Source organism: Megalops cyprinoides, chromosome 3 (genome assembly GCF_013368585.1).
Source record: "Megalops cyprinoides isolate fMegCyp1 chromosome 3, fMegCyp1.pri, whole genome shotgun sequence".
NCBI classification, from domain to species: Eukaryota; Metazoa; Chordata; class Actinopteri; order Elopiformes; family Megalopidae; genus Megalops; species Megalops cyprinoides.
The window spans coordinates 12,347,182-12,366,758 of record NC_050585.1 but is presented as its reverse complement, the minus strand read 5'-3'; the positions used below and the strand labels follow the sequence as shown (position 1 = coordinate 12,366,758).

At 42.2% G+C, this 19,577-nt stretch overlaps 2 protein-coding genes across 4 annotated transcripts in view; both read right to left on the bottom strand.

Moving 5' to 3' along the window:
* Window positions 1-8,380, bottom strand: part of dhrs11a (dehydrogenase/reductase (SDR family) member 11a) — a 31,967-nt gene extending 23,587 nt beyond the window's left edge. Inside the window, exon 1 of the mRNA XM_036524084.1 lies at window positions 8,085-8,380. Within this exon, the coding sequence (XP_036379977.1) occupies window positions 8,085-8,216 (132 nt within the window). The 5' untranslated portion in view covers window positions 8,217-8,380. The remainder of the gene's footprint in view (window positions 1-8,084) is intronic.
* Window positions 8,381-9,209: 829 nt separating this feature from the next.
* ggnbp2 (gametogenetin binding protein 2) lies at window positions 9,210-19,474 on the bottom strand. 3 transcript variants are annotated; one of them, XM_036524292.1, is made up of 14 exons: window positions 19,396-19,474; window positions 18,038-18,167; window positions 16,736-16,816; window positions 15,670-15,923; window positions 15,218-15,316; window positions 14,505-14,618; window positions 14,135-14,344; window positions 12,876-13,050; window positions 12,477-12,665; window positions 11,593-11,740; window positions 10,877-11,002; window positions 10,612-10,766; window positions 10,258-10,506; window positions 9,210-9,874 (listed from the first exon to the last, which is right to left on the bottom strand). In XM_036524292.1, exons 2-14 carry the CDS (start codon window positions 18,128-18,130, stop codon window positions 9,668-9,670), a joined length of 2,100 nt encoding a protein of 699 aa, XP_036380185.1. In that variant the 5' UTR covers window positions 18,131-18,167; window positions 19,396-19,474; the 3' UTR covers window positions 9,210-9,667. The 3 variants fall into 3 exon arrangements, with proteins under 3 accessions (XP_036380185.1, XP_036380188.1, XP_036380186.1); XM_036524295.1 differs by having other exon boundaries at window positions 14,141-14,344; XM_036524293.1 differs by having other exon boundaries at window positions 14,505-14,615.
* Between the last annotated feature and the right edge of the window lie 103 nt (window positions 19,475-19,577).

Genomic DNA, 19,577 nt, shown 5'->3' with positions numbered 1-19,577 from the left:
AGATTAAGTTTCAACCTCCCAAAGTGAGCTAACAAGCCTTCAAAAGCTGTATCTGCATCCCTGGACAGAGCACACAGCACAACAGGCTTCCATTCAAGGATAAATCAAAGAGCTTGGCTATTAGTTCTGCTCATGGTCAGACTTTTGATCAGATGGATAAGAAATCAGAAATATGCAAACAAGCAAAAAGGTTACGGCTGGTGCACAACCTTCCACAGAGCTAATAATGCGTTTACCATGTAGTTTCACAAAAGGACACAAGCAGAAATTGGCTCATTTTTCATTTTCAATTTCACACTGACACCAAGTGATAAATGCATAGAATAATTTAACAGATTTCATAGATTCAGAGTACATGGAATAATTTTCCAGGATTCACAGATTCAGAGTAAATGGAATAATTTAGCAAGATTCATAGATTCAGAGTACATGGAATAATTTTCCAGGACTCATAGATTCAGAGTAAATCGAATAATTTTCCAGGATTCATAGATTCAGAGTAAATTGAATAATTTAGCAAGATTCACAGATTCAGAGTAAATGGAATAATTTAACAGAATTCACAGATTCAGAGTACATGGAATAATTTAGCAAGATTCATAGATTCAGAGTAAATTGAATAGTTTTCCAGAATTCACAATGCATGCAGAGAACCTTGGAGTGCTCAGGATAAGACCTGACATAGTGCTTAACACACTCTTGATACGCTAAGCAGAATGATGAGCTTAGCTGGACTCAATAACCTACTCAATGATAAACCTTTGTTAAAACAATCTTATGTTTTACCGTACTTGTACAGGAAATTAAACATATGAACATATATCTCTGTGAAAGTCTGGAAGTATTGTTGTCCAGTAAATTGGGGAAAGTGGCTGAAAAATGACATATGGGAAAGAAAAAAGTAAATGCAGTGAAAGGAATGGAAAAAAAAAAACCCCAGACAAACCAGAATTGCTCATTCTGAAAATCGTAATTCATCCTTTCAAAAAACAAGACAAGTGGTGGCCCTAAATACAGGCCTGTGTAAAAATGAGCAGCTTGGAAATGCTGTCTGAGAAGCATTCTTTACATATCTGGAAAACAATGGGAGACGAAAAGACACATACAGTTCAGCTAACAGTCACTCAGTGAGCCAGTGATCAGACACTCTGTGTTGACTTGGTTTTCATGCATCTTCCTGCGCTTGTTTCACATAACATCAACAGAAAAGTGGAGACAGCTGCCATTCTAGTGCCTGCACTGGTCATGAATACACTGTCGACTAGAATACAAGAGGCAGCTGGGATCTTTATTGTCTCAGCCAAGAGCCACGCCTGAAACACAAAACATGAAACCGTCAAGCTGTGACACTCCAAAATAACAATAACACACCCTACACTTCTTGTCAACATCCTGCTGGACGAATTAGCTTTTGAGTGGCTATACAGTGTATAGTGTTTGGACGTGCTCAGGTCGATGGCTACTGATTTTTTCCCCTCAGAGATGGCCCTTCCCTGTGCACTCTGCAGCTGGACCATTTCCCACAACTCTAAATTGAATGCAAATCAGCCTGAAAGGCCATTTAAAAGGGCAACTTGGCAATCGGAGTGATAAAGTGTCCCCAGACTCTTTTGAAAAAATTTGAGCTGTTTATGGAAACACTAATGAGAGGACATAGAAAGGTAGATAAAAACTGAAGCCGTTCAGTCCTCATGCCGTTATTTAACAGCATATAGGAGAAGGACAGTAATATTCACATATCAGCCTGTTGTTTCAATGTAAGTGCATCTGAAGGAGAAGGTTTTAGTCGACGGTGTCCTGCTGTGGCCAGATCATCTAGACTGACCTGTCTCTTTTAGAAATAGGAGTTGTTAAAAATGCGATTTGGAATGAGAACACCTGGTGTTTGCATCTGTCAGTCCATCTTGTCAGCAACACACAAAAAAAAAAAACCTTCCTAGGGGACTGACCTTCAGCAACCCCGGATTTCATTCGCTGCCAGTCTGCGAAACAGTTCAACATGAATTGGGCTTTAGTGGGCATATTAAAATAACACTTTTCTGCTGCAGGCATACAAATCAAACACTGACTCCCTAAACCCTGCTCAACAACCAAGACACCTTGTGTAATATGTCCACACACATTTTACCTCAGTTGACAAAAAGGGATCCTGTTTGTAAAGTGTTCACTCAACCTTTGCTGAGAGCACAACCATAACAGGTCCAAGAGAACAAGTTAATAAAACCGACACCACAAAGTCATGGTATTTCTGTCTCAATATTTTGAAAAAGTGTTTATGACTTACTACAGTTAGGATACTGTAAACCACAGAAGAACTACTGTAAGCTGGACCTTTAATTTATGTAAGAGATTGAACAACTGTACCACACTTTTATATGTAGGACAGTGCAGGACGGAGGTCTAAAAGAACCCCAATCAGAATCAGCTTTGGGCTTCTGAATTTTATGGATGAGCAAAGCACTGCATTTTCAACACAGGCAACACTCATCTTAGATCCGACTTTGGGTTTTCCCATACATATAATAACTTTCTTTGTTCCGTTAAGCACACACTCCTCAATGGCTCGATAGCAACGGCAAGGAGCCCGCATTTAAGAAATGACCAACAGTTCCATTCAGCCAGCGTCTCACCCCGCTTATCCAAGTCTCCCCATTCCTGACCGCACGCCATGGAGACCACACGTTCTCCACCACCGCGCTGCTTTTTTTAACCACTCCAGAGAAGCCCAGACGCGAGTGGCTGCCATCGACTCAGTTACGCCACTAAAATGACATGTTTCTCCCGAAAAATGTGACCTCTTCAGATCACCTCATTCTGGCACTTTCGGTACACAAGCAAACATCTTGAGATCATCTTCACTGCGCTGCTGATCCGCTTTAGAGGACAGAACTTAAAGTAAGATAAATCTTAGTGCTAAGGATTTGATTAGACTTTCACACATAAAACCCTGGTTTAAATCTCACGCAATTTTAACATTCAGGAATATACATTAAAACAACTGGACAACATGGCAAGTAAACAAATCTTCATCTTTTTTTACATTACAAAATTCTTTATAAAAAGTTAGTAATACTGCCATTTCTACCCAGTCTTTTTGTAAATCCTGCATCTGTTTTTCGGTAATGTCAGTCCAGAGACACTAGGAATCTAGGAAGTGTTGTAAATGGACTTGTTTAACGCATACAACTATAATATAGTACATGCCTTGGACGTAAATGGCTCGGAAATGTTTGCATTTATCACATTGAGGAAACAACATTCTTTCTTGAGATTTATTTTTGTTGTGGACGTGCCAAGAATAGCTAAGTGTGTCCACTCTGTGCCATAGATCATGTCAGAGCTGTGCCAGGCACAAACTCATTAAGAACTTGGTTGGGTTGTATTTTCAATGAAATTACTGGTAACAGACAGAGAATTTAAAAAAATGTAAAACTCTCCTTCTCTTTCAAGGAAACATTTTCACCCTGACTATTTTACATGGTTTGTTTGCTGAGGCTTGAATTACATTCTCCAAAAATAAGCTTTGTGTCAATCAACATTTTTCCACGACATCAATGTAATAGTAAATGTGTTCCAAATGTGCTAAAAAAATCCACCATGTTTGATGGTTTTTGTTCTTCATGTTTACTCTTGTATATGCCATCAGCAACGATTTACAGCACACAAACAGGAGAATGGGCTCCAGGAGGATATTTTAAGCCCACACCACTGATCTGCCCACTTCTCCTCCACCACCTCCCTGCAGAGGAGACTGCACATCCTGCTCCTGCCGCTCTCCCGGGGCACCTAACACGTGTCACTCACATAACATCCCCACAAAACAACGGGCACGTTGTGAACAATCGGATGCCATTGGACACCTACAAAAAAAAAAGGAAGACAGAAAGACCTCTTTCAGGGCATTCATCTCAGCATAATTACAGCAGCCCCTGTGATCTCAGAGGACGGGGTACAATGCCAGCTTTGTGGGCGCGAGCCCGGCTCAAACACAGACAGCTCTCTCACAAGACACACCAGGGGGAGGACCTGCCCCACGCTCACAGAATCTGACACCCTTCGCTTGGCTGGCCAACGATTTGTCACTGGCCCCTTGAAACAGCCTTCACCCCAAACTTGATAAATGACCACACTCTCTGTTCAGAATCAAAAAGCTTTACTCACAGATTTTTTTTTTTTGCAAGCTGGTACATGTTGCGCCTTGCACCTGTTAAGGTCACGGTTTAGCTATACACCCAAATTTCTATCTTCACTTATTCATGATAATGGCCACACAACATTTCATTATCATGTTGCGGCAATACTAAATCTGGTGGAGTTTAGCCTACTGCTTAACCTTCAGTGTCTTAACACCAGATATTAATTAAAAATAAATATTTTTAACGGCATTCCTCATTCCGTGAAAGATGTGGCACAGATGGTGGCCTTTAAGCATAGCAAAGCTTTTCTGATTTTGAAGCTAAATGATGTTAGACATAAAAAGGTGAGTAACCAAAACACACCATTATTATTCAATTAACAATCATTTTCTTTTACAATTTATATTTAAGATAACAAAAATTATAAAGTCTTCATGTTGTCAAGACCCCTCCCCTTCTCCCTCTGGCCTTGTACACACATTTACACACTTTTCCACACCTTTTTGCGTGTCTAATGTGATTTAATTTACACCTGTTATAAGCAACGATCAAAACCAAGGTTGCGCAGCATTGCACTTTTTCAGCTAGTCTGTGCAAGAGAAAGTCTTGAAACAACAGATGTGCAGAACAGAGCTACACGGAGAACCCCTGCAGAGAGACACAATGTGACATTAAACAACCATTCCCGACTGTTTCAGAACACAAACGATGAAGTCCTGTTCTTTGAGCCAACAGTTTCTGCATGCACCGGTTGGGTCCATTTTGCAGCGCTGCCTCCATTATCCCAAGACACAGGCAGAAAACTGGCAAGCATGGCACCTATGTTTGCATTTATGACTTTTCCCAGATGATAAGGGTATGTTGGGTGGCCTTGCACTCACAAAACTCTTGTGGTATCCTATAGTGGGAGTGTGAAACATTTCACCTAAGAGAGGAATCGTCTCACAACCAATACCCTCACAACTGTGTGTGTGTGTGTGTGTGTGTGTGTGTGTGTGTGCGCGTGCGAGAACCCAAAAATGTAACACCTATATCGGTTTTGAACCTCAACGTGCACGCATGCGAGACGCCTCTGTCTCTCCCTCTCCTGAGTGCTTTGTAGTTGTAAGAGTTTGGCAGCCTGGCTCACGCTCACAATAATGCAGGTCAAAAGAGGATCTGTTAAATGCAAGGAAGTGGCTAATCCATAAACCCTGACATTGGCTATTCAGTCAAAATAAGGGATGGACTTCCTGTTCCATCTGAACCAACTGATCCAGGCTGCTGAAAAACCCTCAGAAGGTCTTGGACTCTTCTGTACCCTTTCTTATATTCTCTCAGCATCCATCCATCAGCTCTGGGGTCTCACCTAAGCAGCCAGAGAAGCTGTGACTCTGGGACAACCCTGCGTCAGAAACAGAGCATCAATCAGCACCGGTAGAAGTGACCAAAGGAGAACAAACTGTAAGATGAACCAGAACTGCGCTTCCACAAAAACAGCTGCCGATTCAGACAGTTAAATTGGTTACTTAATGAATCCAGTAAGGAAATATGACCATATTAGTTTCAGGGAAAAGCTAACTTGATTTTCTTTGCCACTCGCACCTGCAATGAGAGTCAAATGCAAGTTTGTGTGTGACTTTATGCTAATCTCAGACTAGAACTCCACTGGTTTCGCATTGCTACTTTTCCACAGGGCTTGGTTTCACTATAGAAGTTCTCTGAAGAATAGGCAAAATGGAGAATACAGAAATTATGCAGCTATATTCCTTCTTTGCCTGAGAATTATTTGCTGCTTTTACTGCAGTGGGTACACAGTGAAAAAGTTGTGCGCCTGCCTGTTGAAGACTCGTTATTTTAGAAACGGGCAACACACAAGACAGGCATCTGAAGCGCGGCAAAAAGGTCACCTCAGGAGAGCAGAGTTTAGTGCCCTTCATGAGCAGGTTTGTTTCCAACTGAACTTGAATGCATTTTCTTTCACACTGCACATGGTGTCCTGAAGCACCAAAAATCACAAGAGCAATGAGTCTGGTTCCAAAGGGAAGACCAGTTTTTATTATTTAAAGCCAAACCCTGATGCGATGTCAGGGTTGCGTGTGTCACTGCAGAGGAGCCGAACCAAACTTCTTTTAAAATTAAACGGTAAAACAAGCTATGTGTGAAAGAGCTAAACACTTCAACAAAGACTGTGTATTGCCACATATCATCTTAAAATACTGTAATATTATTGATTAACCACATTGCAAAAATCAAGACACAGATATAGTTTCCACAAAAAGACACTGATAAAAAAATTCATAAATTAATAAATATATAAATCTGAAAGAGATACAATTCAAATGAGCGAACCAAATGAGTGTCTGTTGGCCTCTTGAATTAATGTTAGACTTTTATTTGCAAGTAAAACTTCACAAAACGACGCATTTGCATCACGGGTGACGGTTACCATGAGTCCCTGCATTGCTGAACCGCAGCCAATGCATGATGCATTTAAAGACCAACAGACTCGTCGGGAGTTTCAAACGGGCATATCAAATTTTTCCTTGACAGCTGACAGCAACAACCCCCTGTCCACGCGCTCCACTGGGCGCGCTGACAGAATGACAGACTGCCCCGACTCTCCTCTCTATGCTAAGGACTCAAAACACTTTCACGTCCACTCTCCTTAACGAATGTGATCACAGGCTAAGGGTAAGCACTCGGCTGTGTACACAATATTAATGGCTGAACAGCTGAAAGCCAACACACAGAAAGGTATCCGTGGCTAGTGGCCACCGCCCAAGTGTGACTTCATATTGACTAACTTTACTCTTCTCCACCTTCATGGCAGTTATTGAACCATAAAGCCGAATGTTACGTTTGTTCTTTCAATCATTAAATTACAGGAGCGCTGTGGAATCGTGCAAAAAAAAAGAACGTCAAGGACAGGGTTTCCAGGACTTAAGCAGCAAGGTTAATGTTTGACATGGTCCCGTGATTAGCAAATTACAGCAGCGGATGTTTTGCATAATCTGCATTGTTGCGCAATGCTCCAAATTGTTCAGATGTTTGACTCTGTATCAATGAATAAAATACGACTAAATCTAAACCGATAAATTAAATTATCTGAATGAGAAGTCTGCTGAATGTACTTTCCTGATTATGCAAATAAACTTAAAAATACTGGCATGTAACTAGTTCCAACACATGTACAGTTTAAAGGGTGGGTATCTATTTAAATCTCTTGCGTAGCCAGATCTGTGAGATTGGAAAGGACTGGCAACAATGAATTCGTAGAGATCTGTAGCATATTTAAGAATACTGTATTACGTTTGAAACTGCATAGAATGTTTGGATAGACCAGACTCATTAGTGAATTTATGACAAAAATAAGGCGTTAAATGACGATAATGACGTACTTCGTGAAGGCTTCAAATACGACAGACTGTTATGCCAGACTGTCCTTACAAAAACTCTCGTCTAGCCCCACTTCTACAGACATGAACGAAGTAGCATGCGTAGTATTACTTCGAAACGAGAAAAAAATCTATCTATACAATTAGTGTAGTTAGCTAGCTGCATGTCAAGCAACAATGGTTTGCGTGTGAATAGTCATTTGTTCCCAGCTAACTAGCAAGACTGACTCTCATAATGTAACTTGCATGCCATCTTCATATTTTCAACGCCTGTGCTAAATTTCAGCTCTGCGAGATGTAGCAAGCAAGATACCTAGTTTGTTACATGCACGTTAGATCAGCTGTGTTCACCGCGATTTGGAGCCGCTTAGCTAACTCACTAGCCAGCTAGCTTGCTGCTCTACTGTTTGTAAACGAGTCTAGTTAGCTAGCTAGCAAGCTAATAAGCCATCTAATACATCACAGTAGTTAATAGAGGGACAACGCACGCCGGGTGCTAAGTAATGAGCGGCGTCAACACTTTACACACTCCACACTGTTGGCCATTTGTTTTTTAAAACAAATTACCCACCTCTATTTTGTCAACATTTCTGGCACAGCCGACCACCTTCATGCCGTGTTGGACAAGAGCCCGTGCTACAGCCGCTCCAATCCCGACCGAGGCTCCAGTCACAAGAGCAACTCTGCCTTTCCAGCGCTCCATTTCTGCAGGATACAACAAAGAGGAACTTTGCAAAAACCGTCGAAAGCGGACAAATTTCGCTTATGTCTATCTCTACAATAAAATAAAAACCAATCACTCGTGTTATATAGGGCGGGCAGTAGTACTGTCCAACCCTCCCCTAATCCTGCTCTCTCAGCATCCAGGAAAAGGCACCGTTGAGGAAGCTCCAATCCCTGCACTCTGGATTAAATATTAAATAGCAAAGCAATACGCAACGTCTTCGGTTGACGTTGCCTCCCGCATGCTTTTTGTCTTTCCACTGGCGCCGAGCGTCCCGTGATGAAATGTACAATGCTGTAACTACTTTCAAAGTATCTAGTATTTATTAGTCGAATGAAATCTGAAAAATTTTAATCGCCTATGCATGCTTATTCATGGACAAAGTGAAGCATTCCATGGAGGGCAGTTATTTACAATACGGCGTTACTTTATTTTCATTATTTTAATTTGAATGACAGTAGTACCTCTTTAAACTCTTTAATGTTACATTGTAAATCTGCCAACATCATCAGGTATTATTTGAAGCATAATTCCGGGTTACAGTTAGCAACCACATAATATTAGCCAAGTACATCCACTACTCGTCTTATAGTGCGAGCTCGAATTCGAATTCTTGTCCAAAATGTTAACGTTATACGAACGGTTCTGTTTAATTGGAGAACGATTATTTTCTGTCATTTCCCATTAAAGTTACAGTAGGCTACGGGCTAACAACTCATGTACCGCCTTTGACAAGACCAGTACATTGGTGCCCTAGCGCCATCTAGTGGCGACTTAAATATCGCGCTGATTCAACAGGTGCCCGATTTCTTTAACCATTCACTTACTCCTTCACTTACATCTTCATAGAGTCCTTAAAAATACTATGGCTAAAGTCTCATAACACACACGCACATTTAAAAAACAACAATTTTCTGATGCATATTAATAAATATTCTTTATTTTTGTAGATTTTTGCACATTGCACTCTTTAACATTACATCCGAACCTCTTTATAAATGGATGTCTTTTTTTAGTAAAATCTTTATATTCAGATAATTTCATTTCTGTACACATTTATTGGTACAACATTTGCCACTAAAATGAAGTGTCACAGTCAGAGAAACAATAAATGGAAGAGAAGAGAAACATAAGAGAGACTACCACATCTACCTTAATGTCACAGCTTGCAAAGCCTGAAGAATCAAATCAACTGTGCTCTCTGCCACCAGCCCTCAGAGTGATGCCAGAAATAAATAGCAAGGTGGACAGAGAGGAATGGGTTGGGGGCAGGAAGGAAGTACAAAAGAAAAAAAATCACATTCACTTCCGATGAGAAAAAAAAAAGAAAAGTAATCGAACAAGACACCGAATGTACTTCAGAAATTTTAAAGGCGGCGCAGTGGTCATTATGAGCATTTCCATAAAAATACAGATTTGTGTTCAGGTCATTACTTCACGCCAGCTGTGGTCAGCCAGTCCCCACTGTTAACCGGTTTCTTCTGCTCGTTTGAGCGGCAGTACTTGGTAAATTTATCTTTCAGGTGCTGTCGGTACTGATCTCGGTTATTGTAGAACGATTTGTTGTTTTCCACAAATGACTGGATTTCGTCTTGCGTGAGACAGTTCTCCTCGTCTGAAGTGACTTCAGATTCATCCTGTTTCAAAAGAAAAATAATGACTCAGACAAAAGCTAAACACAGCTCAAGTTACATTCTCCAAAGAAACAAATCCACACAGGCAAGAAACATGCTGAAATTTGCACAAGCTGCCACCTCTGACAATATTCAAGCACAACATTAAAAACCGGACGCATCTGGAGATGACTTCAGCAAGGGTTAACTGGGCTAAGCCCATCTTGCTCATTCTCTAGATGAAGCACTAAAAACCGCAAACAGGTGAATAGTATTAATACATTAAACAAAGGTCCAGATCCCACAGTTTAAAACGCTTTGCTCAGACAGCAGTGTTTGACCTGGGATCTGAACATGAAACGTTCTGGTTACAGCTGCACACTGCTGCCCATGGTGTGTATACGTACGAGGAGTTCCATTAGACTCTTAGTGCTGCTGTCCCAGCGCGCACACGAGCTTGCATCCGGCGGCCCGGCGGTGCAGTTCATGGTTTTTCGGTGTTCTGCCCAAGGCAACTTGAGTGCAATGTTCGCAAAGGTGTCGCAGCAGAGTTTCACACAGGCTTCTTTGGCTCTGCAGGTGTGCGGTACGCTGTGCGCGCTCCCCGCAGATCCTCTCCTGCTCGCGTCCACCACACAGCCCTCCGCCTTGTGACCCTGAGGAGCCGAGCGAAGTCAAGTACGTTTCATAAATGTGCTACGACGGTCATCTAACTCAGTGGCGTTCGGGGATTTGACGGAAACCGCTCACTGCCAGCTTACCTGATCATCAGCGCATGCCAGACCTTTGTTTTTCTTCTTCTTCTTCTTGCTCTTGCCCTTTGTGTTCTCTTCAGAGTTGGCCCAGCACTCCACACAGCTGTCAATGCCATCCTCCTCCTTATCCTCAGTGTAGCGATGGCTGCAAGAATATTCACCTTGAATGAAGGGAAAAGAAAAAGCAAAAAAAAGCCGTTAAGTCAGTGCTTTCAGAGGCAGGTCCTTCGCGAGACCACGCTCGGAAGTGGCTGAAGCGGAGTCACTGAACCTGTTTCATCGTGGTTGCAGATGCCTTCGGTGCAGGCCACGTCTGAGCCCTCTCGCGAGCCCGTCTCGCTGCCCTCCATGCTCGAGGAGTAGCCACAGTCACTGCCATTGCAATGTGGTAACAAGCCTAGAGGGTCACACAACAGAGGCTGTGTAGTTAAACCTCCTGCGATTGGCTGTGGAAAACACTGACAACAGTTTACACATCGTTTCCTATGCGAGTTACACTGATCACTGCTAGCACTGGCGTAACTCTGTTCCTAAGACATTATACATTTCAACAATGTCCTGTTAACAGATCATTTCTCACTGCTTCCAAAAAATTAATGACAAAAAAAGACATTAATGACCATGTATTACGGCATACTCTCACTGTTTCTATGGTAGGCAGTGTTGTAAGTACTATGCTCAAATATATGGTAACATGCACTTTAAAAAATCCTCAAACATCTGAATATGTGCAATTTCTCACATAATGTTGATGTATAAATGCGGACCACAACATCAACAGCAAACACCCTGCTTTGATTGCGTTGATCCAAGTATACCATGTAAACAAAGGGTTTTGCCCTTCTGCAGTTAAAAACGAGAATCTCATTGGGCTACTGTAGTCTACACTATATGCCATGAACAATCCTGTGTTATAATTCTGACTAATGTACATTTGAGGGAAATCCCCCTCCTGACTGGCTCTGACACACTCACGAGGGCTTGTACCTTTCTTGGCGTTTGGTGAGCCCAGTATTGCACTGTCGGGACAGCTGCACGTGGAGCTCTCATTGGTGACGATGACTTCCACACATCCGTTTAACTCCTCTGAAGTGCCACAGGCAGTGCAGCCGTTCTCCACGGACTCCAAAGAGCCCTGACACGCAAGGGTAAAACGCATCAGAGGAACGGGCGACAGATGCCTGAGTCACAGTTATTACTCACTCACAGCTAGTGCTCTACAGTCAGCGTGCAAGCTTTAAGCAAATAAGCACGACGCCTACATCGGGAATGACTTCACAAAATAAATGCATCCGGCGAAAAATCTTCGTCTACCAACTTAAAAAAGAGATTTGTCGGGCCTCTTCATGGTTCTGAGTTCATACAATATATTACGCTCATAAAGACAGGATCAATGCCCATTTTTCAGAGGTCTTAATTGGCAGGCAAATATGAAGCCTAGACTTAACACAAGCTGCAGTGATAATAATGGAATGTTTAATGGAGCACTTTCATAAAAGTGCTGCATCCCAGCAATACATATCCATCAATGTTATTGCACATTGATATTCTTAAGTATGAATTTGGACCACTGCAGCATGGACCACTGCAACATCAAGCACTCATCACTACTTTTTCTGCTGCAATCCACGTGTAAGCAAAACCTACATATTACGTATTATATGTGCAAGCCAAGCAAACCTAGGTATTAGCAATTGAGGAATTTTAGACAGGACTTCACAAGGTGACCTTGAACGTATGCCCAAAATGACTGCTTAAGAAAAGCAACAGACTGCACCAGAATTTCTTCTTCGCGGTGAGAGGGAGGGGGCGGCGGTCGGTGACAGATTTACACAGGCACGCATCCGCGGCGCTCAGACCCGGATGATTACCTCATCCAGGCTCTTGTCCTTGTCCTCGGCCTCCTGCCCGGGCACGTCGAAGCCGCACTTGTTTTTGCGCCTGTTCTTGCGCTTGAGCCGCTTCTTCTCCTGCTTGAGCTCGCGGACGCGCTCCTCCTCCGACAGCTCCTCGCACAGCTGCTCCAGCCGGCTGATGCCCTGCACCTTCTCCACCGCCATCTGACGGGACGCAACGCGTTACTATGCAGCTCACGCGCCGCCGCGCAGCCAAGGGAGACGGCATCGGGCACGACCACTTTCAAAAGTTTTACTCAGAACATTGCAGACGCCAGTTTAAAAAATATATATTTTATATATAAAAACACAAGAACGTCAATAGCAGGGGCCTACATTACTGGTTCTACGATGTGCGCACGTTTACATGTTTACCTCAAAGCTTTTGCGCAAGGCGTCCACGCCCAGATAGAAAAGCATCTGCCAGGTCTGCTCCTCGGCTCTCAGCTTCTGCCATATCCTGTGCAGACGCTCGTACAGGTGGATACCCAGACAGGTTAGGACTTCCTCTTGAGCAATGTCAATGGTTTTGGCATGCCTTTCTCTACGCCTACAGGGGGGAAAAAAAAAAACATTACTTAACACAGATGAACTGAAGAACAGTCCATTCAAGTGTATTCAGGAATGTGTGATTGTGATCCTCTTGGAGTAATCTCTGTCTGGCAATACAATGTCTGAGATGTTATTAGTCAAAGACCCTATTTGTGTTCTAATTCAAGTAGAGTGCATCTTTAACATTCAGGGTTGCACAAAGCATGCCAAAAGCCAACAAACTGGGGAAATCCCATTGTAAAGATCATATGCATTGATTACAGTAGCATATGCTGTTCTGAAGCAATCAGACCCCAAACACATTTCTGTAACATAATTAGACATACAAGAGACCAGTGAGATTTTCTTAGGTTGAACAGTGAATGTCATTTCAGTCACATTATCATTAATAAACATCATGAACAACTTTTATTCAATACAGAGGTCCCTTTACTGCTACGACCCATTACACACACATTACACCCAAACATCTCTGGGTACTCTTCTATAATTTAAATTCTTACTATTCTATTCTGAGAACGTAGTTTCCCTTTTGCTTTTCTTCTGAAATGAAAATGAAAATGGTAAGTGTTCCTCTTACACCGCCAGCAATCCACAGCAGCACTTCATTTAAAACTGATCTAATAATGCCATACTGAAAACAGAAAGTAACTGCTGGGGATTAACATTTAGACTGGCTGATATTTGTGAATCTTCACAAGAAGCAAAATTGTCATTAACAGCAATTTCTATCAGAGAAGATTTAACACAGAAATATAAAACTGCAGGGCAATTCACAAGTGACTGAAATGACACACTGGCCCCAGAGAATCAAGTCATCTTTCTGGGATTGCCGTTGAAAGGATTAAATGCACTTGAACTAATTTCAAGCATATGACCTTCCATGTAAATAGAGCACAAATAAATTCAAGATGCTGGCCTAAAGCAAACAAAAAACAAACAATAATTCATGTATGTACTGGTTGAAGGCTTCATTAATCTAGAATCAAGTGGCTGGAAAAAAAAAAAAAAAAGATGATGAAGGAATGTGTAGAAAAAGCGAACGAAAAGCGCTAGATAGCCCATTCTAGCAAATTACATACTCATACCCTCCGGCAAACTCGGGCTCGGCTCGGCCAAGGAGATGGGCGATGAAGTCGGTCTCGCAGCACACGTGGATGTGCCGCTCCTGGGGGCAGCAGCGCAGGCCCTCGTACAGGGCCGCGCAGTAGCCCTTCTCTTTGCTGCAGTCCAGCTCGCCCACCAGAATGTTATATGCCCTCAGTACCTTGTTCTTGCAGTCAGTGCAAAACCTGGAGGGGAGGGAGGCCATCATTACAATGATCGAAGATTCTACACGGAACTCCACACAAAAGATGCAACGACCGACAGATTAATCCCAAAGACCACTTCAGTGAAACAAAAGGGGAGGGGAAAAAAAAAATCGGCGCATAAAAGTGCAGATCGTCTTACCGGTGTTTACGCAAGTACGTTTCAAGGGTTTCTAAAAGACAGGCACTGTCGATCAAAACAACTTCGTCCCTGCATTCCTGAGACATGAGCTCCCACACGTCCATCCAACAGCTGCTGCAAGAGAAAGCTGTACCTTTAACACCTCTGTTCACACAATGTCTACATCTGAACTCACAAACCCACCTGTCCTGACTACACTAGTATGATCAAATTTTTTTTTTAAAAAATTAAATACCGGACTCTGGTGCAAGGCTCTTTGGGATGCCCTTATATCCTTCGTTTTTCAAAAGTTAGCAATTCAAGCTGTCCGAGTTGAAGGGCATTCACCACGGTTTCATGCTTGTGATTCAAAACTGACATGAACTGAAAAAATCCCACTCCCTGCAACCTACCTTCCGTGAGCCTGAAAAGGTCCAAAGTGAAAAACGATGCTACATCTGACTTCCTTCTCAGCTCCTCCACAGTCTGTATCTACAACTAAACCCTTGTCTGCACTTCCTTCTCTATGGTTCACAAAGAAACAGTCAACAGTAAAGACTTGTAAAACGTCCCTTTTCACTTTACTTTTTAAGGCTGGGGCACTCCGTAAGCAAATAATGTACGACGACACAAGTCAACACACTGACAAGGCTAAGGTCATATTATTAAAAAAATATATTTCAAACCATCAGACGAAAGAGGGAAAAAAAAGAATAGTAAGAGACAAGACTCACCCCAAAGGCTTGGGTTTGTGTGTATCTAAGGAGTGCAACTGGCAGCGCTTGTTCTTTTTGCTTTTAGGAATAGCATCGATCATGTCATTCAACTTTGACCTACAAGACAAAAGATGGTATAACGAGGTATATTTTTCAACAAGTACATTGGTAACTTATCGAGGACACGTGTCCTTGGGCAATTGTTCTTCTTTTGAAAGAATATCATTGCACAATTTTCAGACTGTGCGAGGCTTGCTGAAAGCCAACAATCCTGGATCATTCCCCAGATCAACATATTATCAGTTTGTACTTCTATCTCTTATCAAATATATATATATATATATATATATATATATATAGCACGCTTCCTGTTCGACCACTTCTTCCTTGAATAATTCATCTGCCAACAGGCACACATACAAACGGAGTGATTTTGAAACAATAAAAATTGAACCCCCATAGGGTCTCACCCATGCACGTAGAAAAGCATGTAGAGTTTCTTGGCGTCCGCCATGCAGGCCCTGGTGACGGAGAGCACTCCTGTGGAGCCCACGGTGAGGGGCTCCAGGGCTGGGTTCCCCGACTCCACCAGCTGGGAGAAGAGGCGCTCCACGCTGCGCCGGCAGCCCACGCACGGCACCAGCTGGGACAGAGCGCTGAACACCTCCCGCGAAGTCACCATCATGGCAATGTTGAGGTCCTGCTGCTTCAGCATGCTGTGATTCTGCGGTGAGGGCCAGCCCAAGCGCATACTTCAGGATTGCGTACGTGCATCTTGCACTCAAGCATTTACCATATCGATTAGTACAATTCCATAGCTCGAAGATGAAATCTGTCACTACTGATAACCTTGTCCTCCTGAAGACAGCCTTTTACAGTATGTTCAACAATAGGAAACGGCTATGTATCAGTTCAAACACAGAAGATTACCTTAAGTTGGTTACATTAATTTCTCCAGTTTGATAAAACAGGGGTGAGTTTTAATTAAAAGTGCTTCAGCTATACTGAGTGTCATTTTTTTTACATAGTCAGCTATTCAGTGATATAGTCAACTAATGGGAAAACACTACCAAATCAATTCTTTAAATAATAATCATGTATCTAATGGACCAACCGATTTATAGCACGTAACATTACGCAAAATATAACACACTCTGCCACCAGACCTAAAATGTATCATTTGCAGTCCAAATCTCATATTTTGAAACCCAATATTAGTTTATCATCAGTGTCACATCTGCACATAACTCAATTCTTGCCCCCCCCCCCCCCCCCCCCCCCCCCCCACCCCACCTCAATTCACTATACATCTGCTGTCTAACCTCGCTTTCCACCTGCCTTCAACCTCTTTTACACCAGCAAACTGGTACACAGTTGAAGTATATCATCTATCATATTTTCAGCAGCTAAACAAAACCTTACCTGACAGCATCACATCACTGAAAAGGCTGTAGTGGATATACTTTATACCTGTAGTGTACTGCTCTCTCTTTTCAGCAATACAACTCTACGCACACTCCCATACACAACCCATACCTGTATGAACTGTTTCATCTGTGAACTGTTAATCTGATGGCTTTCAAGGTGCAGCACATTGTCAGAAAATTCCATCACCATCTGAAAAAATAAAAACAAACTGGATGTTTATACATATTCATCTTCCTGCATGCACAAACACAGCATTGACAGTAATAAAATATCATTTGTCAGGTATTTGCTGATACCTATTATAAATAAGATGACTGAAGCCCTGTTTCCAAAACAGACATCTTTTCAGTTTAGGGACTGACTGAGTGGCTGTTAATTAGATTACAGGACTCAAATGTTAACAATACAGATTCAGTAAAAACAGACCAAACTTATGAACACACCTGTTAACAACAGAAAGGGTTTAGACAAAAATCCTTGACACTGCCACGAGGGCATTAACAGGACGCATGGCAACCCTAAAGTTAAACAAAAACCTCAACAACTGTCATTACAAACTGCCATGTAAATGTGGACATATTACACTTTTTAAACAAAAACTGTCGGACTAATTAAAGCTACACGTTAAAACAATTCCGTGAAATGACACGTTGTCTTGTATGATTTTTGCATTTGGTTTTAAAAAATAAATATTGCGTTTAATCCTTCTGGGCTAAATTTTTCATACGTCATTACACGCTAATGCTAGCTATAGAGCTAATTGAGACTGTTTAAACCACTCTCCGGTCATTCTTAGCAGTGCATGTAATTAATCCAAATTACAACACAAGATTGTCCAAGAAACAAACCTTGCACCCGGTATGATTTCGGCAAACGACCTGCTGCTGATCAAAACGTTTGTAACAGCTTATACATGGAGACAACTGCGCTATGTGGACATGTAGCTAGCTAGAATTACCTATGGGGTTGAAAGAAGGCCAAGTGGCAATACCTAGCTAGCTAGCCACCAAACCAACTAGCAAACTAGCTCGCTACCTTCCTTGCAAAAGCACACGTCGAAAATCTTGACACTCAAAATATACGGCTCTAAGAAACCACACTTAATAAAAGTCGGGTTGATTGGGGTAGTTCGCCACATGAACTCTGGCTAATGCACAAACCCTGCTTTCCATCTGTAGCTAACGTAGCACTTTAGTGCACGTACTAACAGTCTCTGTGGAGCGGGCTAGCTAGCTACAAGGCTAACTAGCAGCCCAGAAATCCAAGAGGCCTAGTTCTTTCGCTCCCAGCCTCCCCAGTTTATTTGTCCCGAGTTTCCTGGTTGTAACTTCCAAACAAATTACAGGCAAAATTTACACAAACAAAGCACACAACCTTTCCGCGCACTTGCTACGCTGACAAATGACTTACTGTTAGCGTGTCATCGATGTACAGGGGGATCTGTCTTGCGAGGAAAGGGAAATCCTCTTCCCCGTCCCTGCAAACGGCAACCAGACGCGCCATGTCTTCTTCCAGCTTCTGCTGTAGCTAGCAGTACTGCCTGCATACGGAGGGGACAGTCTAAGTAAGTTCTCTCAAAAACATTCCGCAGTTTCACCAGAGACATTTTCACCACTGGCCATTTTTACTTTCTCACTAAAATTCGCTTTTATAATCGCCTTTTGTCAAAGTGACGCAGAAGTAGTTATCTTTAATAATATAACTGTTGGCTGGGTACATTTTTGAATGTCAGTTATCGGTTAGATAGATTATCGTATCCAATGCACACACAGCTGCAAAACATTCACATAAACAATAAGCAACACTTAGCAAGATTTTTAGCATATGGTCTAGCCATCTTAAACTGTTTCTGTTAAATAGCTGGTTAGCTTCATTAGCTTGCCACATAGACTATATGAAGTGTTAAGGACACAGCTGTCCACCAGGTCCTGCTAACAAGCTATATGCTATGAAAAACTTAGCTAGCAAGCCAAATGATTGACGATTTACTTTTCAGTGATACATAAAACGAGAATGACCAACCAACTAGATTAAGTGGTTTGCTAATAACGTTTCGCAAGAAAGCACAAAGAGGCTATAAACGGGAACTATAGTATGAGAGCCCTTTTCCTCAGTTAGCCAAGAGAGCCAGTTTCTGTTCTCTCCGACGCAGCAATAGGTAGTTAGCTAAGATTTAGTTAGCAAGTTATGGCCAGAATATATATTAACTATCTTATGTGCTAATATTCTCGTCTTGCCTGTAGGATACAGACACTTCAGAATGCTGCAACATGTCGCACCTAGTTGTGAGACACAAACCCAGAACCGAAGCGTCGCAGCTGGCTAGCTTGCTCGCTAACAGGCTTATGTTAACTTACAAACATAGCTACCGATCTTACAGCTGATAGCTGCATTAGCTACCTTGCAAAATGTCAACTTCTGAAAGAAAAAACAAACTGAGTTTTAACATAGCTAAACGCACAGCTCGTTACCCCCGTTCCCTATTATTTTAGCCAACTAGGGTTGCAAATTCCTTTTTAAAATTAAACGTAAAAACAACAAGCTAGCTAATTTAGCTATACAGCAAACTGTCCGTGTTTCTCCAAATAAACTAGCTAGCTAGCGTTATAACCATCGTTTGGTAGCTAGCTAACTGACACACTATGGCTACATTTCAAGTTTAAGCTAGATACTTTCTTGAAATGGTTGAAGGTGATCATTGCAAAAATAAATAGCCGCAATGCTGGCTGTAGGTCTCTGAACACAAGTCTGTGTTCTGAAGAACTTACCTGCTTTTGAAAGCTGCGTTTTTATATAAAAACAAACAAGCGTAGCCAGCTACCAGGCGTATGCGGGCGACGAGATCACAGTAACCTTTGACCTTAGCGTTTACGTAGAAACTAGTTCCGGGCTCGTGACGGAGAACGGATCACATGTTGTCGGCGGGTACACACGAAGCGGAATAAAAATC